The 27,053-nt window shown below is 34.1% G+C and overlaps 1 protein-coding gene across 1 annotated transcript; it reads left to right on the top strand.

Moving 5' to 3' along the window:
- Positions 1 to 25,988, top strand: DSC1 (desmocollin 1). Its single transcript, XM_041767472.1, has 16 exons — positions 1 to 63; positions 3,271 to 3,355; positions 4,600 to 4,802; positions 6,000 to 6,119; positions 6,955 to 7,110; positions 12,546 to 12,690; positions 13,897 to 14,063; positions 14,505 to 14,639; positions 16,049 to 16,234; positions 17,823 to 18,082; positions 18,166 to 18,308; positions 19,536 to 19,748; positions 21,143 to 21,385; positions 22,772 to 22,890; positions 23,355 to 23,609; positions 24,490 to 25,988. Exons 1-16 carry the CDS (start codon positions 1 to 3, stop codon positions 24,685 to 24,687), a joined length of 2,691 nt encoding a protein of 896 aa, XP_041623406.1. The 3' UTR covers positions 24,688 to 25,988.
- Positions 25,989 to 27,053: the final 1,065 nt, after the last annotated feature.

The raw sequence follows: 27,053 nt of genomic DNA, 5'->3' as shown, positions 1-27,053 counted from the left end.
ATGGCTGTGGCCTCTGCTGCCTCAGGGAGCATCTTCTGTAAGCAGCTCCTTTTCTGTCTCCTGGTGAGTAACAACCAAAGGATTAGGGAATTCTGAGCATGTCACTACGTGCTTCCTCCGTCAGCTTGGGCTTGAAAGAGAGTAGGGGTGGCAGTGGAAGGCAGAGAAGACCGACTGGGAAAACACAAACAGAGCTGAGAAAAATTCAAGAGTTGAGAGACCTGTGGCCTGGGGATGGCAGGTGTTTTGTTTATTCTTCACGTGCTCACTGCCAAGACATGGCAGTTTTTCAAGGGAATCCCCTGTTCAGTCTTACTGTGGTGTTTCCTAAGGAGGAGTGGAATGAATTCATTCCTCGGGCATTTGGCCCAGAGGTTCTGAGGTTTGCTTTTGTTAGTAGTCATTAAATAAGCTGTAGATATTTTATATGCTTAGTTCCACTGAGCCGCAAGAAGAGGAAAAGAAGTCCAGGTGAAGATGCAAATTATCCAGGACTTTCACATTACCCACCAGGAGCTAAGAGAAGAGCAGAACTCCTAGTTTAAACAAGGGGTTTAACTTGAGAAAAACAATAAAGAAAAATGAGTCCATCATTGAAAACATTCCATTAACTTGGCTTCTACTTAGGGTTTTCAGAGCTCTGTAAGTGTGTCCTCAGGTGCTGTTTTTCTTTGGTCGGGATGAGAAAGAGGGAACTTGTTCCATATCTCCATCTGGCATTTCTGAGCTGGGAATTAGCAAAGTATTTTAGCTTCAAATTATGTTTTCAGAATTTAAATATTTAACTATATGGGGATAAACATTTTGTCCATATAGGGTTGATGGTTATATTCTCATTCAGTAACTGCCTGGGGGGAAAAAAACAACAACCTCAGAGACCACCTTCTATTAGTATCCGGCAAAATGCAGTGAAAGATTTCTTTTCTTTTTTTCTTTAAGATTTTATTTATTTATTCATGAGAGACACACACACACACAGAGAAGCAGAGACATAGGCAGAGGGATAAGCAGGCTCCCTGCAGGGAGACAGATGTGGGACTCTGTCCCAGGACCCTGAGATCACAACCTGAGCCAAAGGCAGACGTGCAACCACTGAGCCACCCAGGTGCCCAGAATGTGGTGAAAGATTTCTGAGGGATTCCTCTAGATTTCTTTTGCTTCTGGTCTTTGCTGTGTCCAGTATCCTTTGGTTCATCCCTTGCCCATCCATCCTTAACCTCCATAATAGCTAAAAGGATATCTGACCCCAGCTCCCTCTAAATTATTAAGCTGTTAATTTAACTTAAAAACTGAAACAGTACTTCTGGAGATCTCCATTGTCTCTGTCTACAAAGGCAGAAGCAAAGAAGTGGAGGTCCTAGGGCAGGAAGGAAAGATCAGTGTGGGAATGGGAATGTGACTATATCCTATGAGAATAATGTGGGTGTGTATTTATAGGTTAGATATATGTATACACATAGATATATACATATATGGATGTGTGCATATGTATGTGTATTTTGTTAATTATAAAATACTCTTTTTTTATAAAATACTCTTTTTACATCATATAGTTAGATCATTAGTAATAGAATTTTTATGTTCAGAGAATTCTCAGGATATAATTTACTTTATTCCTTGGCATTAGGAATGATTATATTAAAAAGTCAAATAAGTAATAATGTCTTATGTTTTAAACAGTGGCTATTTAAGTTAAACTGAATACAATTTCATCAAAATCGTTCTGCAACTATTTGTTAAATATCTATCATGTGCTGAGCACTGAGTTTGTTACAGAGAACAAGACAGTTGTGGTTTTTTGCCTTTAGTAGCTTACAGATGGAACAGATGCCTGGAAACAGAAAGAGCATTGCATGACTGTATAATTAGCCTTATGCTACATTCCAGGAAGGAAATGTGGGGGAGTTGTGAAAACATGTAACAGGGAGGCTAAAAATAAAATAAATAAATTAATTAATTAAATTAAAAGGCATTTAATTAATAAAGTGAATACACATTGACTTTTTAAATTCCAGTTTTTGGTACTATCCTCGTAACAGAGTTTTTGTAAAATTACAAACTATTTAAATAGGCTGACACAGTATGGCCAATAGAATTTGGTTGAGCTGGAAATGAAGTACACACTCTGGAGCATGGACGATAATGCCCTCTTTCTTTCTTCCAAATAATAGATCCCATAACTCTAGAAATATGTCCTCAGAAAAATTAATCATAAAACTGACCTGGTTCTGGGAAATCTAGCTCTGCTCTTTCTTATATTTAAGTAATCAAAAAAGCAGTCATTTTGATAAACAGAAGAGGAAGCAAATAAATACAAAATGCCAAGGAAAAGAAGCAAACTGTGTTTTGAAATTGTCAACATTTTAAAGCTAACAACTTATTTTTTCCCCAGGTAATTTATCTTCTTTCCTTTAACTACCTAGCTTTCTAAAACAATAGCTGTGTCTTGAATTTAATTACAGATCTTTACCCTATCGAAAGCTACTCTCTGTATTTTGAATTATATTTTTTTAGACTAGTTTTTTTATTCGAGATCACTTAGACTTGGACTGGCAAGCCAGTCCCAGGAGTGATCTGAGATAAGTGAAGATTTGTGGGTGCTGTTCTTTAAGAGGTTAAAAAAATCCTCATGATTTCTAGCCTTAATCTACTACAACCTCAAATTTTGGGGGGCTGTGGAAATGATGATTTGTGTACAAATATGTGATCATTACATTCCAAAGTTAAATACTTTCTTCATGTGAAGAAATCAGAGTGACATTTATGAATGGCCTTAGCGATGACAATTTCTATGTAAAATCAATTGTTTGTAACCCATTTATTTTGAAATGATAACAATATGATTTGGGTTCTAAGAATTACTGTTCATTTTAATTTTTCACTAATACTTAATGACTGTAGTGCCCCTAAAGCCACTTCTTTTGCTTCTCCCTTTCAAAATGAATATGGGGGCACCTAAGTGGCATTGTCTGTTGAGCATCAGACTCTTGGTTTCAGCTGGGATCCTGATCTCAGGCTCCTGGCGTCAGGCATGGAGTCTGTTTGGGGCTCTGTCTCCCTCTCTCTCTGTGTCCCCTCCCCCCCCACTTTCTCTCGCTCATAAAATAAATAAATATTTAAAATAAAATAAATATGAGAAATATTGAAGGACTAGAAGATAAATTTGTTTCTAAAATCGACCTTTTTACCCATAAGACAAAACTGTAATGTGAAAGTTTGAGATCAAATATAATTCCTGATTCGTTTTGTTTTTGTTTTTGTTTTTTTGAGGTTTTAATATTATCTTGTGATGCCTGTCAGAAAATTTCTCTTCAAGTTCCTTCTCATCTTCAGGCTGAAACACTTGTAGGCAAAGGTGAGAAATGGTGTTAAGAATTTCATAGTCTTAACTGCTGCATTTAGCTTCAGGCTGCTCTTGTAAACTTTGGGATATAGCCATGAAATAGCTACTTGGCATTAAAATTCAAGATAAAATGAAAGATGGACTACTTGTTTTTTGGTAGTGGTTAGAAACAATTAAAGTTCCAAGTTAGTTGTATACTTTTCTTGCCAGAAAAATTAGCAAACGTCAAAAAGCTAAATTAGCTTAGTTCAAATGACTGAAAGCACAAAAGCCAGAAGCATATTTTAATCTGTATCAATGAATTTGCTGCCAAAATTCCAAACCAATGCTCTTTAATCAATTGATATAAAACAGACGTATCAAAATGTAAATGCCCCCAAATAATATTTATGCTTGAGGTTGTCTATGATGAACAAGTACCCTCCAAGAATTTATGTGATCTGTTACACGGAATAGCTTGTGAAAGTCAAATAAAATTTCAACAAGTCTTAATTTCACTTTCAGCGTAGGTTGATTGCTCTGAGTGCAAGAGTCACATCTCTTTTTATCATGTTTTTCATTGGCCTGGAATTTACACCTTGAATACAGAAGTGCTATCCTTTTCAAGACAGACATCATTTTGCCCAGTGCTTTGAAGTTTTAAATTAATCCATTGCCTTATATCTTCTGAAAATACTTAAAAGATAATACCCATCTATACTCTATAGACACATAGCCAATATGCTAAATATGTTAAATATGAATCTGTAAAGGAAATGTTTTGATAAAAATATATAATAAGTATTACTTAAGTATAGACTGTTTTTCTTACTTTTTGCAACAGATGTAGTTATCAAAGATTACTGCAAACATGTTTCAAATCTACTCATATCATACAGTTACACTTTAAATAAAATGGTAAATTTGTATGTATATATATATGTATATATATTTGTATGTATATATATGTACATATATATATACACATATCCATAGATAAAGGTTAAAGCAGAAACAATAAATCCAAAGACACTAAGAAAATAATTTATATCTATTCACAAATTATCTTATGATTAAAATAATGGAAACTATGACCTCATTTATTTAATTATTTAATTTTCATGGCCGCTAAATCTCAGAGTAGTAGGTACTCAACAAATTCCAAGCATAACCTCCCTCTTTATGCTTGTCATCTACTAACTCTCAGTTGTCATTCCTGTAAAACTTGTTCTCTCCCTCTTTTATTTTACAAATTACTGTGGCTGTCTTCCCTGCAGTGAATCTGAAGGAGTGCTTCCAGTCAGCCAGCCTTATCCTGTCCAGCGATCCTGACTTCAGGATTCTAGAAGATGGCTCCATTTACACAACACATGACCTCATTTTGTCTTCTGAAAGGAAGAGCTTTTCCATTTTTCCTTCAGACAGCCAGAGCCAGGAACAGAAAAAGATAGAAATTGTACTGGATGTGAGAGGAAAGAAGGTATACAGGCCAAGGATTTAAACATAACAATCTGCTTATTAGAGTCTTTCATTTCATATGTTTCCTTCCACGTTAAATTCATGGTTCCCAAATTCTCACTCATTTGTTTATTCCACCTCTAATCAACCTATGGAAATACCAGACTGTTTTAAAGAGGAGTGGAGCTATTTACAAAATGGTGTAAGAAGGAACAGCTCTGTAGCCAGGAAGCAAAGTCAGATTATCAAATGTTTCAGATAGTGGTTTGAGGTGTGGCAATTAGAACAACCAACCTGAAGAACAGGTAGGTCTAAAAGGCAGTGAAAATTGATTTAGGTTGGAGGTGTGGCACTCCACCCTCAGTGGCTTTCTCTCAAGTGTCTGTGGGTCTCAGTCTCTTTAAAGAAATAATCTAAAGCTTGCTCCCCTCTTCATAGAAAATGCCACGGGGTCCCTGTCTTCAGAGAATGAAATATAGCCAGTCCACAAGACTGGTTTGAATGTTCCAGCTCTAGGCTCCTTTTCTTGCAGTGAGTGGTAGCGGTCAAGGTGTGGGAAGGGAGAGGTTACCAAAATTCACACAAATCTCGCTTTGAGCAAACTCTGCACAATCAATTAAGTCTTGTGAAATAATTTATTAATAAGTAACTTAATTTATGAGAGACTTCTCCAGCTAAATTCCTTTTGATTAAAATAATTCTTCACCACATTTAGAATATGCCTGCATATTAATATGCATTACATATATTACAAATTTAGGAGAAGGCTTATGAAACATTATATAATATTGTAGAGTTTCCATATCACATAAAATAGGATATACCTGAACGAATGCTGATCTCTGTCTTTGTATAGTTATACAAATGCTTTGTACTGTAGCTAGTGTTAAATACTGATTGTACCACTCCTAGTGGAATAAAATCAATTCTTAGGTATTTATTAGTGGATTATCTATGTTTAGGGGATTTATATGTCTCAAGATGGCATCTTTCACCAATGCCCCACAAAGTTCTGGTTGTTTAACTGATTAAATCAGATGAAACTGGTTCTTATGTGTGCGTGTATGTATCTTACTAACAAAGAATGAAACAGTTTGGGTATTATCTATGATATCGTTATGTACAACCCTTGCTTATTTTCATCATGTTGATATACATGCGAAAATCACATTCCTGATGTTAGGCAGTGCTATATTTCTTTATCTCTCATCATATGCAGGTTCCCAAGAAGAGGCACACCAAAGACACAGTTCTCAAGCGCAGCAAGAGACGATGGGCCCCTATTCCCTGTTCACTAATGGAGAACTCATTAGGTCCATTTCCACAACATGTTCAGCAGGTACACTTTACCTCATTTGATGTTATGTAATAGAGGTTTTACTTATTTATTTTTAAAACTTTCCATTTGAATTGAATCAGGGCTTTAACCTGTTGGTACTCATAAGGATCATCCATTCACCAAAACTAGAAAAAAAAAATCAATGTATTTTGTCACTTTCCTCCAGAAATCATATTTAGCATTTAGAAACAAGTTTCATATTTTGGTTTCTGATGCTCTTAAATCTATATCCAGAGTCTCCTGAATACCAGAATTTAGCATTCTTGGACAGAGGATATGCCTACAGATTTTACATAATTCAATTGTCCCTTTACTGAACTCTTGTCCTCATAGAAAAAGACCAGTATTTTTGTTTATCAAAAAGATGGCATCACTGCTAGATAGCTGGACTGTAAAAAAAAAAAGGTTGGCTTTGAAATTGTGAATTAATTGTGGATGGAAAGTTGCATTATTTTTGCTTTTTTAAATCAGAAATGTTTCCATTCCAAATAACTCAAAACCACTGAAATTGTCACTATACTTTATAAAGGAATAAGAATTAAGTGAATAGGAATTGTGAAGGTATAGTCAACTCCAAGATTTTCCATAAATATACAGATAATTCAATAGAATTTGAGATCAAATAGATGATCCAGCCTGTGACTTTGCAGATTGCAGAATATGAATTAGAACTTGAAAAATATGGGAGATGATGGGTAAATAAGCAGAGGAAAGACAGACTAGGTGAATAGGAGAGAGAGCAAGTGATACAAATTAAAGCATCACCACAGAGTAGGTTGGAGATGTTTATTATAGCATATTTGTTCTTTTACTAAATCGTCACTTAATGTTATAGGTCCAATCTGATGCTGCGCAGAACTACACCATCTTTTACTCCATAAGTGGACCAGGAGTGGACAAAGAGCCCTTCAATTTGTTCTACATAGATAAGGACACGGGGGATATCTTCTGTACAAGGAGCATAGACCGTGAGCAATATGAACAGTTTCCAGTAAGATTATGGGATTATTTATTCAGAATTCTCTTTTTAGTTACTGTTTATATATTTTCAGTGCTGCATATTTACATATTGGAAGGATCAATTATTTGATTTGATATTTTAAATATTGTTAATGGATAGTGTAAACTTCAAATTTCTATTAGTGTAACTGATAAGGAAAGATAATAGTTATAATAAGGGAAGAAAAGGGGAGAAAAGCTATATAAAATATAATGACAAAACTTTAAAGGACAGACAGGCTCTTATCTGTATAATCTTGGGACAATAGGAGTGAATTTTGTTGAGTTTGAAGTTCCATATAATAACAGATTTCAGTTACTCTCAATCCTGACTGTACACGTGAGAACTTTTTAAAAAATACTGATGCTGGGGTCACTTCCCAGAAGTTCTAATTTAATTGTTCTGGGATGAGGCCCCAACAACTGAAAATTTGAAATCACCCAAGGTAATTCTAAACATATCCTAAGACTGAGATCCACTGCTTTCACCTCTTGAATAATATTGTGCTTTTCTTTTATTTTCTCTGATTGTTCTCCAACCATGAGAACCTTGGATACTGTTTTATTTCTTTAGTAATCCAGAATAGATTTACCAATTCCTCTTATTCTACCTAATTTGACCCAAACAAAAAGTCTAGCCCTTCTGAAAATTAAATCCTTTTTTTTATTCTTGTTTCGAACTTCACATACCTCCTTTGTGTTCTGATGTCTAATCTGACATACAGGAGAAATTCACAATGAGTTTCAGGAAGATGGTGAGTTAAATTGTTTAAGCACTTGGATTCTTGAATTATAAGTGAGTATAATTGAAGAGCTCTTTGTTAAAGGAGTATATAAAAGGGAAAATCATCTCATACTTGGACAGTCCAGAAAGTAACAACTTAGCAGTTATTTGAAAGATAAGTAGGAACTGGTAGCCACACAAAGGCAGTGATGAAAGAAGTTAATGATTGTGTGGGGCATGGGGAGTGAAGACCCTATCCTAAGGACGTCAAAACAGGGTATAAGGTGGTGAAATTTTTAGAACAACAGAAATGTCCCACTTTAGGGATTTCATAAATAAATGGTTGGATTAGAATGACATATTTTCTTTATAATTTTATGCTTCCACCCAAATTCTCTGAATAAGCATACCTTATTCATAATAATATCAAATTATTACTTCAGAAAATAGCTTACATAGACTCTAATAGGAGAAATATGTTAAGCATTATCGCAAACATTTTGATCAAGAAACCAAATAAATGTTTGATAAATGTATAGTAGAGATTACTTTTTAAAAAAAGTTACTTAGCTACATTTTAACAACTTTTAAAGGACAAAAGGAATAAAATAGTTTGGAATTTATGCTTAAAGTTTGGCTCATGTTTCTCTAGTTCCAATGAACATAGTTAAGATTGAGTTCATATTAAGAAATACCACTTGCAAATTCATAAGATTCATAAGGGAAAGTATAACAACCAGATGTAAACATGATACAAGTTAGGAAATCACTTGAGGCAATAGAGAATGGGAGTCTTCTCTGTCAACGTAGAGGTATAAATTAAAATAATACATCTTTGCTTTTCTATCAAATCAATTTCTTTTTTCTTTTAAGGATTTTTATTTATTTATTCATGAGAGACACACAGAGAGAGGCAGAGACACAGGCAGAAGGAGAAGCAGGCTCCCTGCAGGGAGCCTGATACAGGGCTCAATCCCAGGACCCAGGGATCACACCTTGGGCCAAAGGCAGATGCCACTGAGCCACCCAGGTGTCCTTTTATCAAATCAAGTTCACTTATTAGCTTTATATTAGAAAGATTCTTTCTTTTTTAATATTTTATTTATTTATTCATGAAAGACACAGAGAGAGAGAGAGAGAGGCAGAGCACAGGCAGAAGGAGAAGCAGGCTCCATGCAGGAAACCTGATGTGGGACTCGATCCCGGGTCTCCGATCAGACCCTGAGCTAAAGGTGGCACTAAACTGCTGAGCCACACAGGCTGCCCTAGAAAGCTTATTTCTCTGGAAATGAATAGAACCTCATATCTGCCACTTTTTCTGTTAGCCTTGGACAGGTCACAACCTTTAAGAATCTGTATCCTTCTCTGTTTCATGGGCTATTACTAATAGTTGTATTACATACCTTAGAGCTGTTGCAGTCATTAAAGACTTAAACTAAATATTGGTGAAATCAGCATGTGAACCGTACAGCTCTTTAAAAATATTCTAGGGGTAGGTCACACAATATACATACTCTAGGATTTTGCCCTCAAAACAGAATTTTGGTGGGATTCCCCAATTTTTTTGTATTTATATTACCTATATAAATGTTCTGTATTATTCAGTTATTCTTGCTTGAAATAATTTGATTTCATTGATTATTGGCACAGGTTGCCGTGGATCTAATTCAATATATTTTGTGCTCCTGTTCTTTCTCTTCCCCAAGTTGTATCGTTTACTCTTGGCTTGTAAATATTTTTCTGGATGAGTCACACCATTATTGCAGTTTGAGGAGTTTGTTTTAAACCATTGAATTCATCTAATCTTTCAGGGATGTGTATGAGGCTATTTTTTCCCAAGCTTTTCATAGAATAGTTGTATAAGAAGAGGATTTTCTTCAATAATTCCAGTTTGTCCTATGAAAGAAAGCAGTTAAACTTATTTCTCTTTGAGTGTTGAGGAGAATCTGTATATTTTGTAAATACTTTGGGAAAAATTGGTTTCAGTCTAGTCCCTTACCTATGCAACCAGAACCTTATTATCTTGTAACATGTTTCTTTTCAGCCACACAGGTCTTCCTACTATCTTTACATGTATGTTACTAATCACATTCTGTACCTACTCAGCTTTGGTGCCACTGCTCTCCCTACCTCTTCCCAGTATAAACTGGATATCTTTCTTTACAAGGTCAAACTAAAGTTCTCACCCCAGTTGGCAACTGTTTGGATCTTCCAAAAAAAAAAAAAAAAAATCAGCAAACTGCTGTGAAAAAGGATTAAAAGAGATGAGATTCTTCAAGCTACAGAAGAATTCAAGGGATACACATGTATCATATATGTTTCAAAAAAAAAATATATATATATAAATCATATATATCAAAAATACACATGAAATTTAAATAATGCTCTTCTAACTCAGCTAAAAATATGACTAATTTTAAAGTGTAATATTCTTTATACTTCTTTAACAATATTCAAATTATGATTATTGCTTTCAGTATTAAATAATGTGAACTTTACTGTAAAACCATTACTATTATTGAGTTTACTTTAATGAGTAAATAAGAAAGTATTTATAATTATGTTTCTTTGGAACATAAATGGATTCGCCTAGGGATTTAGGCTATACTTTGAAGTTTAACTATAATCATAGTTTAGTTCATCCTCTTTATACTAATGATTTCTATTTTGAAATTGAGATGGAGATACTCAGCTAATTATTAGTAAAAAATAAAACCAGGTACCTGAAGGAGTACCTGAAACAAAATCACCTCATCTGAATCCATGGAATTTGAGATAATGGTATTTACTTGTTAAACACCAGGAAACACTATTATTTCAAACTACAAATGATTATATGGTGGGAACCAGATGATCTTCATTTCTAATGAAGAGAAGCATTAGCAATGTTGTGTAATGTTGTGTAAATTATAGTAGGATGGACTTAGGTTAGATAGGAAGAAATTTTAATGCCAATGTGAAAAGGTAGAAGAATTCATTACAAGTGATTCTATGGAGAATGTTCATAATAATTTTTACAAAGGGCCTATGTAAGGGGTAGTTTGTTTTTCTAAAAAGGAAAGATGAATGAAATTGAATGTGAAAAGCTATTTATTGAAGAATTACCTACCAGGGCACTATGTTAGGTGCTTCAGCACACAAATATATCAGTATGTTTCAGGCTTCATCTCTGAGGACAATTGTAATCTTATAGAGACATAAAACAATTTCATAGTTTTCTGTAGCTAAAAATCTCAAAATAGCAGCAGTTTAAAGAACGAAAAATTCATACAAAACATGAGGGGAAAAGAAGAGGTTGATAGGAAGGCTGAAGAGTGTGATATCTGGACATGGTGGTGGTGATGATAATCAGGGTGCTGCTGGTGCGGGTGGTGAACTGGAATACCCCTGTATTCCATCCCTGAGTTCAGAATTTATTGAGAAATAAGATTCAGTGATCAGACTGATGGAAATTGAAGTATGAGTTTTATTACTGAAAAAGCCTCCCGAGGGGTTGTTTGGGGAAAAGTAAATCGGGTAACAGAGAGAACATGGTCATTTCAATATCTCCCATCCCAAAGGTTGGAGTGGAAGTTTCTTCCCCTCCAGATGAATGGTGAAGATGAAATGTTCATCTTTTAACACAACAGTGGGGATTTTGTGGTTACTTTCATAGATGATACATAAATCACTAAGAAATCTGATTAGGTAATACCATGATTAAAATTGTGTTTTGTTGAAATGAATCTGACTTGAATGCTACAGAAATTGGAAAAGTTCAATTAGAACAATTGCAGGAAAATTGGTAGGATAATATGTAGGATACATTTGGAGTCTCATGAGAATGTTGGCATTAGGAATAAAAAAGAGATAATGAGTGGCAGAGACACAGAACTATCATAATCTCTAGAGCTTGGCAACTGTCTAATAAGGCTAATGAAGGACAGGAAGGAGGTAGATACCTGGAATTTTAACCCTGGTTCATTTTGGAAGATGATTACAGAAGGAAAATATGGAAGAATTTATTTTGGTGAAGGATTGAATTAATAGAGAATCCACCTTGAGCATGTTTAGTTGGTGCTGTCAGTAAAGAAAATCTTTTTAACTCAACAACTTTTTATTGAGCACTTCTGCAAAAACCACATAAGAAGAGTGCAGAAATAAATTGATGGTCTTTGAAAAAAAAAAAGGACATTAAATCCTGGCCTTTGGGACCAAGATATATCATTCTGAGATGATATTTGGAGTGTGTATATGATTTTATAGGTACTTTTATTACACAAGAAATATGTTTATGATAGAATAATGAGAAAATGCAGGTAAAGAATTTTTAATTCTTTTTACCTGTACATGCAAATCCATAGATAAATGGAATCATATCTTTTATAAATTAAAAGAATACTTGTTATTAGCATAACTGACAGAAGTTTACATATATTCTAACAAGCAGAAGGGCAGGCGGGTAATTCAGAGAAGGGAGCAGCCTCATTTAGCTGGGGTGTATGGTACTTGGTGGGGAAAATAAATAATGTGAACGCTGTAAGAGATTGAAGCCATTTGACAGCATCCACTATGCTGGTGTGTTGTTCGTCGCATAAGTTCTTAGTCACATATTCTTTTGTGGATGACTTTTTAAACACTATGTCTTTCCCCAACTGCTAGGCTTAATTTTGTATATAATTTGTCATTTGAGAACAAGCTGATGGTGTTTGTCTACCTTTCAGCTCTACGCCTATGCCACAACAGCAGACGGTTATGCCCCAGAGTACCCACTCCCTTTGCTATTCAAAGTTGAAGATGATAATGATAATGCTCCATATTTTGAAAACAAGGTGACGATCTTTAATGTGCCTGAAAATTGTCGAACTGGTAAGTTCATATCTTAGGAAAACACTAGATTTTTGCTTCAATTCAATTCCTCACTAATGTTTTAAACACAATTATGCAAAACATTTAAAAATGCTCGAGTGTCAAGGATATTCTATCTAAAACTATTCATATACTCTTCAAAGGCAAACCTTTTGGTGTTCATTTTTGCTGTTCACATATAAAAGGCAGCTAATACATGAAGTTATTAACTTTGTTAGATTAATCCACAATGCATATGAATGTGGACAGACAAATGCTATTCATATTTTCTGTTTTAACCATGTACGTAGGTGTCACAGATGCATTTACAAAGCAATAAATTAAAAAAATAAAAATAAATAAAGCAATATAATGTGAATCTTTACAAAGTTTCAATATGTTTTCAAGGACCCAGAAATACATCATCTCATGGATGTTTATCTGACTTATAACAATATACACATTGCTTACTTGGCATGTTTTCCAGACAAATTTAAAAAATTAAACTGGTTTGATGTTATAGGCAGCCAAGATTGTGACCTAGGTGCATTAATGGGCGTAAGCCTATCCAGTTTATCTTAAAAATAAAAAAGTTACAAGAAATGCCTCCTCTATTCTATTGTCATTTTGTAGGTATGCATGTTTAATATTGTTCTTTCACAGTCAGTGGTTTGCTAATACAACATTTCTCATACTTGGATTTCTGGGCTGTAAATATTGTCCAAGTGATACTGAGACAGCTACACAATGTTTGTTTTTCATATATTAATAATTACTTGCATATATTAACAGTTCAGCACATGTATTAAAATATCAAGGTGTAAAATCTTTGTTATCATACTCAAAGCTGTGCTATTCCTCTAACTAATATTATCAAGTTGGCTTGTAAAAGAAATAAGACATGCAAAGAAGGTCCCATCCAAAAGTGGCCTGTGAACTAGGATGATGGGTTGAGGGGAAGAATTTGAGAAACAGTCTTCCTAAGGGTGGGGTGGATGTTCTCATACATGTGGAATATAAATCATGTTATTCAGAATACCCACATAATTGAAGTTTCCCGGTGAGGGGAGCTTGGAGCTCGGGAGAGCTTTTAAGACACTCCGCTTATCTGTAAAGTCAGTATACTTGTCATTTTGGGGAGAATATGCTACAAACATACCTTGTTTGTTTGTGATTCAGTTATATTGCTCTTTTAAACTGTTGACAATATGGGATTTATCTGAACAGGAACTTCAGTGGGACAAGTGACCGCCATAGACCTTGATGAACCTGACACTCTGCATACTCGTCTGAAATATAAAATCTTACAGCAAATCCCAGATCATCCAAAGCATTTCTCCATACATCCAGATACAGGTGTCATCACCACAACTACACCTTTACTGGATAGAGAAGTAATGAACTGATTAACTAATTTTACAGTCACTAAACTATATTTAAGTTGATAATGAACTCCCAGAGGAGTTTGGCCACCTCTCCAACTCGCTTCTGTACAGGCCGTGCTTAGGGCTTCTCTGGATACTTCCTTCATCTCTACAGAGATGTGGGGGAAGGTACAAGATATTAGACAAGTTCTCACTTAAGATCATTGACCTGATCTGATGTGTCAATATGAAATAGCTTTAAATTTTGAAATATTATGTTAGACATATCAAGTTTCTATTGTACTGACTAGCCAGTCTCTTGTTCTGTATTTATATTTAAATACCTCTTTTTTGGTAATAAATAAATAAAAAATGAATGTGAAATAATCAGAATTTAAGCAATGGCTGTGAGAATTTAAAGTTACAGGAAATAGAAGCGTTCATCAATGTACCTTTTTCTTTTCTTTTCAGAATTGTGATACATACAAGTTAATAATGGAAGTGCGAGACATGGGGGGCCAACCTTTTGGTTTATTTAATACAGGAACAATTACTATTTCACTTGATGATGAAAATGACAATCCACCATATTTTACTGAAACTTCTGTAAGTGTGTCTTTGTATTCATTTCTCTAAGTTCATTTACTTTTTCAAAAAAACACGAGTTATTTGATAGTTCTGTGAGATTACATATTTTGGTTTTTTGAGAGCTACCACTTACAGATAACATGCCAAAAATATGATTTCTGTAAAAATAATTGAAGGAGCAGTTATTTCTAAATGCTAGGATAAAAGCTACTCTCTTGGTCATGGAAGAGCTTGATACTGTTATGTATTCATTGTTTTCTTGGATGCCAAGGTCTGTTATTGGATGCCTTGGATTTAAGTTTATTTTATGGAGCGCAAGAAAAGAGGCTCTCTCCCTGGTATTCTTTGCACTTCCACTTCCTAAGATGAAAAAGAGACTAGCTGAATATCTTCTGCTTTGCTGGGACGTCAGTAGTACAGTGTGGCCCTCCCATTATTTATATGCAGATTCTCTCAACATCATGTATGAGTGAACTTTTCCCTCTACACAAAACAAGAAATATATATATAGGATGATACTTCCAGGAAATGGCTCTTCTTTCCTGAACTTTTAGTAAGTAATCTTCATTTTTTCATCAGTCTCTACCAGAGAACAAGTTAAGGAAGAGAACAAGTTAAGGTGGTGCCTATTACCACCTCCAGTGATAGGCACATTTATTCAATGTTTTATATGAATCCCTACTGCTTGTAAGGATACGTGTATCCCATATTTTATTGGGAAAATGAAAAGTCAGTTAAATAACTTGCTTATGATCTCATACATATAGACCATGTAAGAGGAAAAACTGGGATTAGAATCAAGATAATCAAGATTTGTTGTACTCCAATAGCTATCAGGTTATCATACTTCCATGAATTCATCTTATCTCTAGAAGATTATGATTTACTACTTTTTAAAGTCTTTTAATATAATATGCTTCTGTAACTGTATTTCTTTTTTGAAGGGAAAACGGGAAAAATGTGATTTAATTTCTCAAAAAAGGAAAAACTTTTTCCTTAAAATGTTTGCTAGGGATTCAGAAGGAAATTAAAAACAAAAATTGGCATAGTAACAAGTCAGTAATAATAAGAAATCAATGTAGGTTTTAATTATCATAAATATTAAAGGCTTAATATGTTAATATAAGAGGGACCGTAGACGGTAAATACTGAGGAGATTCAGAATAGAGACAATTCTGAGGGCTTGAATGATTTCAGAAAAGTTTAGGAGTTAAGACATGAATTAGTCTTTGAAGAATGGATAAGATTTGAAAAAGCAGTTTAGGAGGAGAGAAGTAAGCAATGCATTAAATTTGTAAATTCTTTCCAATATATGATTGCTCCTTCCCATATCATTTTATTTCCCTTTTCTTTAAGTGTAAGTTTTAGAGTAGAAAATCAGATTGTTAAAGCTATGAATTTATAATAACCAGAGGAAATTGTTTTAGTATTTTGCAGAAGTAGAAGAAAACAGAATTGATGTCGAGATTTTACGAATGGCGGTACATGACCAGGACTTGCCAAACACTCCTCACTCAAAGGCTGTCTACCAGATTCTACAGGGAAATGAAAATGGAAACTTCAAAATTAGCACAGACCCCAATACGAATGAAGCAGTCTTGTGTGTAGTCAAGGTAAACAACAACAAGAAAACAATCAGGCAAAAAAAAAAAAAAGAAAAAGAAAACAATCAGGCAATACTTTAAAAAATACTAATGTATACTTGGGCATATCATCTACATATCTATATCCTATGTACTGTATATCTCTATAGTAATTTCTGTATATTTATGACTAGAGAATTGCAATGAAATGCTGAAATTATTTACAATGGTTCACATAAATTTATTATTATTATTATCATCATTATTATTATTATTTTACCCTCATCTTCTTTCTTAGAAGATGGACACTGCAGGCACAAAACACATTGTTCTACACATGGGGGAAACGAAGGCAGAGAAATATTGTATTTATAATTAAATATTAGCCTTAGGAGGCATCTTAGACACCCACTTGTCTTATTTTATGGAAAGCAAGACAGAAATGGAAGAATCACTACTGGAAATCAAACCTTTTGACTTTTCAATTGCCTTCATGCTCTTATGATGTAGAAGACAGACTATTTATTAAATATTCAGCAGCTATTCCCATTAATCCTCCCATATTTGAGGTTGTGATTTGTGATTTTAAAAATTCAGCCGCAATTACTGGCACCCAGAATGAAAAACTAAATCTGGATCCTTTCTCCTTTCCAAGAACCAACCAGGCCTGACCCTGTTTACCTTCTGAGATCAGATAAGATCAGGCGTATTCAGGGTGGTATGCTGGTAGACACTTGGTTCCTTTCTGAGTCCTTCTATCAGTAGCTCTTTCTAACCTTTTACGTATTTTCCTTGATTAATTTCTTAGGGACAATGTATTTTCTTAGAAGCTGCATGCACAAGTTGTACTTTCCTCCTAAGATTTTTAGAGAATTTCCTTTAATCATTTTACTTATTTTTTCAGTCACTTTCTCTTTTACTTACTGGAGTTTTTGTTTCTTATTGATTGTTTTTTAGGGGGTCTCAGTTTCTCCTGCTGTCCATTTTTGTTATCTTGATAGATTCAGTCTCTAATTGTTTAACTGTTGTTTCAAGATTCTTATTATTCAGTTCAGGACTGAGCACTGTGATTAGGAGCTATAAAAACCTATGTATAACAAATTTTTTTAAAACCCCTAAATATAATGTGCTTCCAAAAGATGCTGCTAGATAGTATCATTATAATTTTTATGCATACACTCAGGGTAACTGCTCCCTTATAACCAAATCTCGTGTTGTAATAATCTAATTATTTTATATATTTCTTCTCATACTCTTTATGTACTTCTGTTGTCTTAGTTATTACTGTTATCCCACATGATACTTTGGAGTTATTCAAACATTTATTCTTTATTTCTATTAATATTTAAACTTGTAATGAAAAAAAAAATGAAGGCAAGAGCTTTCTGAAGAAAAGTGAGAAGAAAAATTGGTCGAATTGTCAACAATTTTGCAATTGATAGTGTTTATTATTATAGGAAGTCAACTATTAGTCTTTAACTACATTAGCACCTGCTTTTTGGTAACATTTTATAATAAAAAATGATATTCCTTTTTGTGCTCAAACTTGGAATCATAATTATAAATCTTCCATAAATAATGTTACAAATTGACTAACCAAAGTATGTTTATTGAATAGCCATTGAACTATGAAGTCAATCGCCAAGTTGTTTTGCAAATTGGTGTCCTTAATGAAGCACAATTCACTAAAGCAGCAAATTCAAAAGCTCCTACTATGTGCACTACAACTGTCACTGTTAAAATTAAAGACAGTGATGAGGGCCCTGAATGCCAACCACCAGTAAAAGTTGTTCAGAGTAAAGATGGCCTCCCTGCTGGAGAAGAATTGCGTGGATACAAAGCGTTGGATCCAGAAACACTTAGTGGTGAAGGCTTAAGGTAAAATATTCTTCAAAATGATATATTTTGAGATTTTGTCCAATCTTTGGTTTGAGTATTTACATTTGATTTCTAAAAATTAGGTATAAGAAGATAGGAGATGAAGATAACTGGTTTGAAATTAATGAACACACTGGTGACTTGAGAACTATAAAAGTACTAGATAGAGAATCAAAATTTGTTAAAAATGACCAATACAATGTTTCTGTGGTTGCGATGGATACAGGTGAGTGCAATTTTCTAGAAATATAGGATATATTTTTAAGGAAATCCTGGGGTGAACTTTGTTTATTTTCATATCAAAATTTAATGGAAAACATGTTTGCATGGATTGCTCAATTTATTGGAGGCCACCCAATGTCAGCTCCAGTGCATCAGTAATACAAAGCTAAGAGGTGATGATGAATGGCCAAAGACAGGGTGGCATCCTCCAGGATCTCTATTGTTTTCAGGAGTAAGTATTTAGAGTATTATGGTTTGAACTTGCTGAAAGGGTTTTGCCCTCCTAAAGCAGTTGGGTTCAAGGTAGGTCTGTTCTGAGCTTCTCTTAATGGGGAACAAAATATATATCCTATTTCTTAAGAAATGGTAAAATGATGACTCTTTAGTCTTTTGCTATGGTTTGCAATCCTTCTCCAAGGTTAATTCTAGAGCTTACTTTTTGGAAAGTATAAAATAGTAATTGCATTATGTTCAAGGTATCAATAGGAAGTTGTAAGTTAGCCAAGAAATACCAGGCAGGTCATCAGGTTCTCAAGATGAATATGACTTAGCTCTTAGGACTAACATGTTCACAGTACAATGAGTCAGCGATCATCAAAGTGTTCTGAGAAATCAAAGGAGAATATTGCTGCCATTGTCCATAGAAGTTACGACAAGTTTCAGAGGAGGTGATATTTGATATTTGAGTGGGTTCTTGAAGGATAATAAAGTATTATCAGGCAAAGAGAAAGAGAAAAGTATTCCCAGCAGTGGCAACAGAATGTACCAAAGCAGAGAGGAAAGCGTGCACCTAGTGGGTTTGATGAGAAGTTTTACAAAGTCTGAGCAAAGAGTATGTGAGGAAATGAGTCAGAGGTGGAAGTCAAAGGAAGTGATTGATGACCAAATGTGAAGTCTTTGTACATTCAAGATGAACATATGCTCTTCACAAAGAATGATGTAAGAAATCAATTGTATTTTCAACTGGATATTCCGTAGTAATATCGCTCATCATCTCATACCTTTTCATTTTAAAAAGAGCCTCAGGATATCACCTGATACAGCCATTAAACTTCAAGGAAGAGTGACATGTTACTTACTATTTTGTACTTGTAGCAATGATATTTGTGATCCAAAATTGTGTGAAATTCAAGTTCAGAAGGCTAGTAGAAAGCAGATGCCAGCTGCTTAATGTAGATATATTGAAAATAAAATTTTAATTGAAGGATATCTTATTTTTAATCTTTCTTAGATGGCAGATCTTGCACGGGAACATTAGTAGTTTTATTGGAAGATAATAATGATCACCCACCACAAATTGAAAAAGAAGTGACAATTTGTCAGAATGCTAAGGATTATGCTGTCCTCAAACCTGTAGATCCTGATGGACCTGAGAATGGTCCACCTTTTCAATTCTTTCTGGATAATTCTGCCAACAAACTTTGGAATTTAGAAACAAAGGATGGTATGTAATTATGCTAAATCTTCTAATCAGTAGGAAGTTAAACTGGCTGATGGTTTTGACATTCACCTTAGTTCATTATGGTAAATATTCATTTTAGGAAATTATTTTATTGATCCCCCAAAAGGATAATACCTTGCTATTTATTATTATTATTATTATTATTATTATTTTGAAAAGCTCTTGTTTGCATCTAATGAACCTCCCTCCACATGGCTTCGAGCTACCAGGACACAGTCTTGTCCTCCCTCCCCGGCCCCCACACATGCCCTTTAATCTTCCCTGCTCTCCCACTGAAGAATCTGGCCTTCATAGTAACAGGCCATTTGGAGAGCTTTCCCTTCCCTAAAACTTTGCAGAAGCTGGGTCACAGCACATCAATGATAGGAGCAGCTCCAGTCTTGTTTTTGTCAGCAGTTATCCATGTCTTATTACTGACCAAGGTCCACAGTTTGTCAAGGTTGACAGTTGGGCAGAAGCTGTTTCCTCTTTAAGTGCTAATGCCTCATACCAACTTTTTAAAAGTCATGTAGGTGATATCTGTTGAAGTTAATCTTATGGTGGTGCATTCCACCAGCATTACACTGGCCTCCTGGGTGCTTCATGTTTGCTGATGCAGATGTGTCCATGGCTCCCATGGTCCCAAAGTTTCCAAGTCTCCCTCAGTCTAGATGGTGTGTTGGCAGCCCAGATGAAAGAATAATACCTTACTTTTTTTAAAGCAGTGGATAATATATTTATGTTTAGACTCTTATTCCAAATATCTTTTAAGAAAACATATAAATCCATTTTATTATTTTATTTTATTTTAAGATTTTATTTATTTATTCATAAGAGACCCACAGAGAGAGGCAGAGACATGGGCAGAGGGAGAAGCAGGTTCCCTGACTGGGATCTTGATGTGGGATTTGATCCCAGGACCCTGGGATCTCCTGAAGGCAGATGCTCAACCACTGAGCCACCCAGGTGTCCCTATAAATCCATTTTAATATAATATTTGAATAACATCATATATATTAGTCTAATGTAAGTGTAGAGCAATATTAATTAATTTTCCTGGTTTTTCAAGAAATCTAAGTCATTTTTAAGAAATAAAAGTGAGGGCCTCCTGGGTGGCTCAGTAAGTTAAATATCTGTCAGACTCTTGATCTTGCTTCGTCATGATCTCAGGGTTGAGAGATTGAGACCTGCATCAGGCTGTATGCTGCCCCTTCTCTCTCTCTCTGTCTCTCCCTCAAACAAACAGGCAAACAAATAAACCCACTAGACTTTTTCCTTTAAGCTAAATTCTGCACCTTCCCTCCCCTCTGCCCCCACTCCACACCAATCATACTAAGTAGGAATAATATTGCTATTGAAAGGTCATGTAAATATATATTCTGCTTTTTCCCCTCTAGGTAAAACTGCCATTCTTCATCAGCGGCAAATTCTTGATTATAACTATTATACTGTGCCTATCATAATAAAAGATAGACATGGTTTACATGCAAAACATATGTTAACAGTGAAAGTATGTGACTGTACAACCCCGTCTGACTGTAAAATGAATGTTAAAAACGTGAGAGATGTTAAGCCATCAAATGTAATACTTGGGAGATGGGCTATTCTTGCCATGGTTTTGGGTTCTGCATTGCTGTTATGTAAGTATGATTATTGAGAATGTGTTAGGTGAAGGCTTATCTAATATTTAATATATATATATATATATATATATATATTTGGTACTTCTTTATTTAATAGCCTTGGTAAATGTGTCCTTCTAAAAATCTTGTGTGTACTATATGACTGAGGGTTCACAGAAGAGGACACATATCAGTAAGAGCAGATTAAATTTAAAGTAATTTTCAGAAGTGTATTCTTAGTTCTTCCAATAAGAAGCTGTGAGACACTGGATAGATCATTTTCTCTTCTTTGAGATCATTTTTCCACAAGTAAAATACAGAGTTTGGTTAAGATTCCCTCCCATACAAAACATAGTCTTTTAATCAGCCAAATTTATGCACAGGAAGAATTAGTGAAGAATACTTCCAAAATTTGACTAGATGTTTATGCTCACTGTTATTAATGAAGCAACTTAACCCATATCCTAAAACTCCAACAAGTACACCTGGCTGGTTCAATCAAAACAGCACATGACTCCCGATCTCGGGGTCAAGAGTTTGAGCCCCACTTTGGGTGTAGAGATTACTTAAAAATAAATAAATAAACTTAAAAAAGAAAATTGGAATTGTTAGAAGAAGAAGAAGAGGAAGAAAGACTGTTAGTGGTAAATGATCATATGGTGGGCCACTGGAAAAGTAATGCATGAAAAGAGTGTCAAGATTTTGCATTCTGCAAACTGCTTTTTTCAAGATGCAAAAGTGATGGAAATTGTTGCCCACAATTCTTTTATCTCTCCTTCCCACTCATACTTCCTCCTGTTTTCCTTTCTTTTTTATCACTTTAATTGACTACAGAACCTGTAGTTAGTTTGACAGACTTGCCCCAGAATCTTTACTGTGTCCTAATTCATTGAGTTGAGGTTCAGGTTAAACTGGATACTCCCTGTATCACTGTGATTAGTTAACATGCACTTTCAAAACTGAGCACAGATTTTATGTAACTATCTTTCAAGTTTGTGCTTATGTCTGATGCCCTTTGAGCATGTTCTCTATGGATTTGAACTATCAATAATACTAGCTGAAATTTCAATCAAAGGGAGCTACTATTCAGTGTGGAAGAAACAAGAGAAGCATTTAAGTTAATCCTGGACTTGGGAAGTGACCTGTTAATTAACTATGCTCACTTCATCCTTCTTAGGTTTTATTGATTCCTTTATCATTTTGCCTAATAACATTATCTCAGTAAAACAGAGCTGCTCTATATACTAAATGTTTGTTAATATTCTGTTTTAAATTTCATGACCTGAAGAGATCAAATTTTTAAAAATTCTGTGAAGAAACTTTAAAAAAATCATGACGGGTGATTTAATATATAGCAGCCTGAAGAAAAATACTATTTTACTTACATAATTTTTATTTTTTTAGGCATTCTCTTTACTTGTTTCTGTGTTACTGCTAAGAGAACAGTAAAGAAATGTTTTCCAGATGTAGCCCAGCAAAATTTAATTGTGTCAAATACTGAAGGACCCGGAGAAGAAGTGATGGTAAATTAGATTTCACTTTCATATGAATTGTACAGTGATCCAATGATAACAGCTGATTCTTACATAATAATAGTAATAATAATAATAACAGCTAATGTTTATTGAGCACTAACTCCACATGTTCTGCATGCATTAAGTCATTTGAACCTCATAACCCTATTGTATTGGTTTCATAAGACTGCAAAGAATCACAAAATCATAGTTCCCAGACTTATGGCAGCACAAATCAAATTTTCATATTTCATTCTTCTTAATGGCATTTCACCTTGCCCACCCTAATTGAGTATGGTCTCATTCTAATTTAACAAAATGCATATGTAATGACCTATTTTCAAACAAGATCACATTCTAAGCATGGAGGGTTAGGATTTCAATGTATGAATTTTGTTGAGAAAGATAAATGAAAGCAAATTATTTAGTTACAGTGTGATTCATTTATTTTATAACTCTAACTTTATTTTTAGGAAGCAAATATTAGACTGCCCACACAGACATCCAACATTTGTGACACAAGCATGTCTGTGGGCACTCTTGGTGGCCAAGGAGTCAAAACACAGCAAAGCTTCGAGATGGTCAAAGGCGGCTACACTTTGGATTCCAACAAAGGAGGTGGCCAGCAGACCTTGGAATCCGTCAAGGGAGCAGGACAAGGAGTAACGGATGCTGGCAGATATACATATACCGACTGGCACAGCTTCACCCAACCTCGGCTTGGCGAAGTGAGTGCCAGTGTCTTCGAGTTCATATTACATACAAGTTAAAGATGATTATGCATAAGGATTTCCCCAGAGTTTTATTCCTCAGGCACTTGGAACTCATCACCTTTTTAATGTTTCATTATATCATAGATACAGATTTCAGGTCCAAACCCAAAGGGAAAAATTATGTTTTAAGGTTTAATGTTTAAAATAAGGTTCACAAAACTGCAAAACTATCTAGAAGCGGCATATGTAGACATGTTTAGGAAGTATAAGAAGGCTTTCCCCCTCAAATTACCAGGGAAAGTCACCTGGAGTGAAAGATTTGTATAGAGTGCCGCATGGATCATAAATTTCAAACATTTTTTTTTAAGTATACTGAATTCTCTGTGTAGTTATGAAGACCTGGCTATCAACATCAACCACATAGGCTGTTTAGCTTTTATTTGGGGTTTTAGTTCCTTGTTTTATGTTCAGAGTAATCAATATTGGTTACTACTAGCCAGTTACATGTATTACATTATTGCCACCATATAACCATATATAAACAGAAGAATCATAGTCTCTATTGGTTCCCCCAAATATGTGAAGAAGCTACAAAGATACATTGGAACTGTACAAATATTATGTCCAAATGGGGATATTGTAAGTTAGCTTTGTGATATGTGTATATCTTTAATTTTCATAAATGTGTTCACTAGGAGCATTTATATATCTGCTATATTTTCAGAATGAATATAATACAGACCAATCATGTGCATTTTTTATATGTAGGAATCCATTAGAGGACACACTCTGATTAAAAATTAAACAGTAAAAGGTAAATCAAAGACATTATTTTTATGCTAATATGTTTAGGTGTCTTTAAAAAAATAATAAAATGTGCTCTCTTTTGATACAGAAGGTGTATCTGTGTGGACAAGACGAGGAGCATAAACATTCTGAAGACTACGTTCGTTCGTATAACTATGAAGGAAAAGGATCTGTGGCTGGCTCTGTAGGCTGCTGCAGTGATCGGCAGGAAGAAGAAGGGCTTGAGTTTCTAGATCATCTGGAACCCAAATTTAGGACGCTAGCAAAGACATGTGCAAAGAAATAATTGTGTGTTTTAAAAGAGAAACATCTACAAATTCATATGTAGGAGTTCATCGAATATAAAACCATAGCAGCATCTGCTAATATATTTGTTTATTGGAGGTAAACTTTGAGTCATGTATAGATAAGAATACTATAAATACAAAGCTCTGCTAAATTCTCCTCGTCTGATATAAATTCCATATTCTCTAGAAAGAAGAGTTTCATGTGTTAATTTTCTTTTTTTATGCATGTATATATTGCCCTTTGCAGGACTCTGCAAATGTCCATTCTTGCATCTTCTCTTTGAAAACTTACTTTGAATGCTATGAAAGCGTGTGGTGGGAGAGCTGGGTATTGCCAAGGCTAATGAGCAATGGATTTTAATTTGAGATGAAAATTAAATATTTTCTTCAAAATTCCCAGGAGATTGCTCTTAGAAATGCTCTTAGAAATATTGTTCTTGGTGCCAGAGCATTGAATCCTCTACCTGAGCGGCTATGTATTGAAGGACACTTAAGTATTCTTTGGTGCAAAATTCAGTTTGGTAAATAAATATCCATTTCTCACTATACTTTTCACACTGCGGAGGTGCTCCCAGCACCGTTTGCTTTCAGGAACCTTCAGCGCTTGGTCCTTGGATCTCTGCCCATATGGATGCATAATCAGGTTCCTACAGTTTCTAGGATTGTTGGAAAGAAACGGACCAGAACAAACTCACAACAATTTGAGCCACAAAGATTTTGTTAGGATCAGATGGAAGGATTTACAAGAAAGAATTGCAGCCTTGATGTCCATGGTTTGACTTAGACTCACAAATAGGTTTTGTTTGCCCACCCAGATATACTATTACCTTTTTAAAATATAAATACCTTGGCCAGAACATGCACTGTCTACTTTGACAGAGGCCTACCATCTTTAAGCATTTGTGAAACCAGCCTGGCAGGCATTAGACTTGCAACCCTGATCCACAGTGCTTAGCCTTTTATAAATACGTTAAAAATGGAATGAGCATTCATATTGGAATGTAATACTCTGACTACCTTGGTAATTACTTTAAGAAAATGGAAAATCAGAAAAAATGCATTTCTAGCATGTAAATGTTAAAATATGGAGATTTATGAAAGCAACACTTAACCAAACATTTGTTAAATGATGGTTAAATGAATGAACGTGAGTAAATAATTTGTTTTGAACATATAACATCTTAATGGGATATTATGTTGTATTGATTTAGAAAGAAGCTATATATAAACAATATTTTAATAATCTTTTGTACCAAACTTTCTAAATTTACAAACAGTAACAGTATATATCATATGGAAATTTCTCATTCAGACAAAAAAAAACTTTCATTTTTAAAAATCTATTAACTAGTTCATTATTGAAAAAAGAGTGGTTGATTTTTTAAAAATTTTGTAATTACTCTTCTTATTCTCAATTATAGCTTCTGATTAAAACTGTTTCTTGATGTGAAATTGGACATTAGAGCAGAATAAAAAAGTAGTTATAATAAAGAAATATTTCATTGTATAGGATGTTCACAATGTATGATTTTTATAGCAATTGTGAATAAAATAATTTTGGGGGAATGCAATTTCTGTTGTTTCACAATGGTACCAGTTTGGAGATTTTTAAGTTTAATATTAAAAATTTGGAAATAAGTCATGCCATGTTATATTCTTGAATGTAGATATAGAACATTCTCTGAGCAACTAAAAATCATTAGCTGAATATTAATATCTCTTTATGTTTTCATTTCTTATATTTACTTAAATAGGAAAGATAAATTTTATATCTGAACATTAAGTACAATTAAAGGCCAAATTTTAGCAAACCAGAATCTTTAGGAAGTACAGAAAATGAATTTGTATTAAGTAGTTTTGGCTATTTTAAATATTTTCAAATATTATTAAAATTTATCTCAGAGGAACTTGACTTGTCTTTTATTTAGGAAATTCACATTCTGTTTACACTCAAAATTAAACATTATTTGTACAATTGATAAAATTCATGAAACTCCACTGGCCTATTTACAAATTTAGTTTGTTAATAAAACATTGTATTTTATGGATTATTTAATATAAGTTAAATATCAATTGTCAATAAGTAAATCATTATGAATTCTTCTTATTTTATTAAATCTGTAGTTAGGGAAAACATACAATTAAGTTTTTCTTGATTCAGATTTGAAAAATATTTCATGTAAAAAAATTCCATGGGAACACCAGAGTGATGAAAATTGATATAATTATTATAAATTAGCTTTATTAAATACCTCCTTAACTTTACTGAGCTTTCAATTCTCCTAAGTTTATTAAAAATATTTTATAAAACTTGATATCTATGCTTATATTTACTTTAAGAAAATGGAATATGCTCTTATTTGGA

This window comes from Vulpes lagopus, chromosome 1 (genome assembly GCF_018345385.1).
Source record: "Vulpes lagopus strain Blue_001 chromosome 1, ASM1834538v1, whole genome shotgun sequence".
Lineage (NCBI taxonomy): Eukaryota > Metazoa > Chordata > Mammalia > Carnivora > Canidae > Vulpes > Vulpes lagopus.
The sequence above is the reverse complement of the archived record's forward strand: the minus strand, read 5'-3'. Positions and strand labels throughout refer to the sequence as shown.

Bases quoted from the DNA above. Each gene is read 5' to 3' on its own strand.
- DSC1 (XM_041767472.1), top strand. From the start codon at position 1: ATGGCTGTGGCCTCTGCTGCCTCAGGGAGCATCTTCTGTAAGCAGCTC. The intron at 14,064-14,504 runs GTAATGAACTGA...TTTTCTTTTCAG, and splicing joins CACCTTTACTGGATAGAGAA to AATTGTGATACATACAAGTT. The intron at 23,610-24,489 runs GTGAGTGCCAGT...CTTTTGATACAG, and splicing joins CCCAACCTCGGCTTGGCGAA to AAGGTGTATCTGTGTGGACA.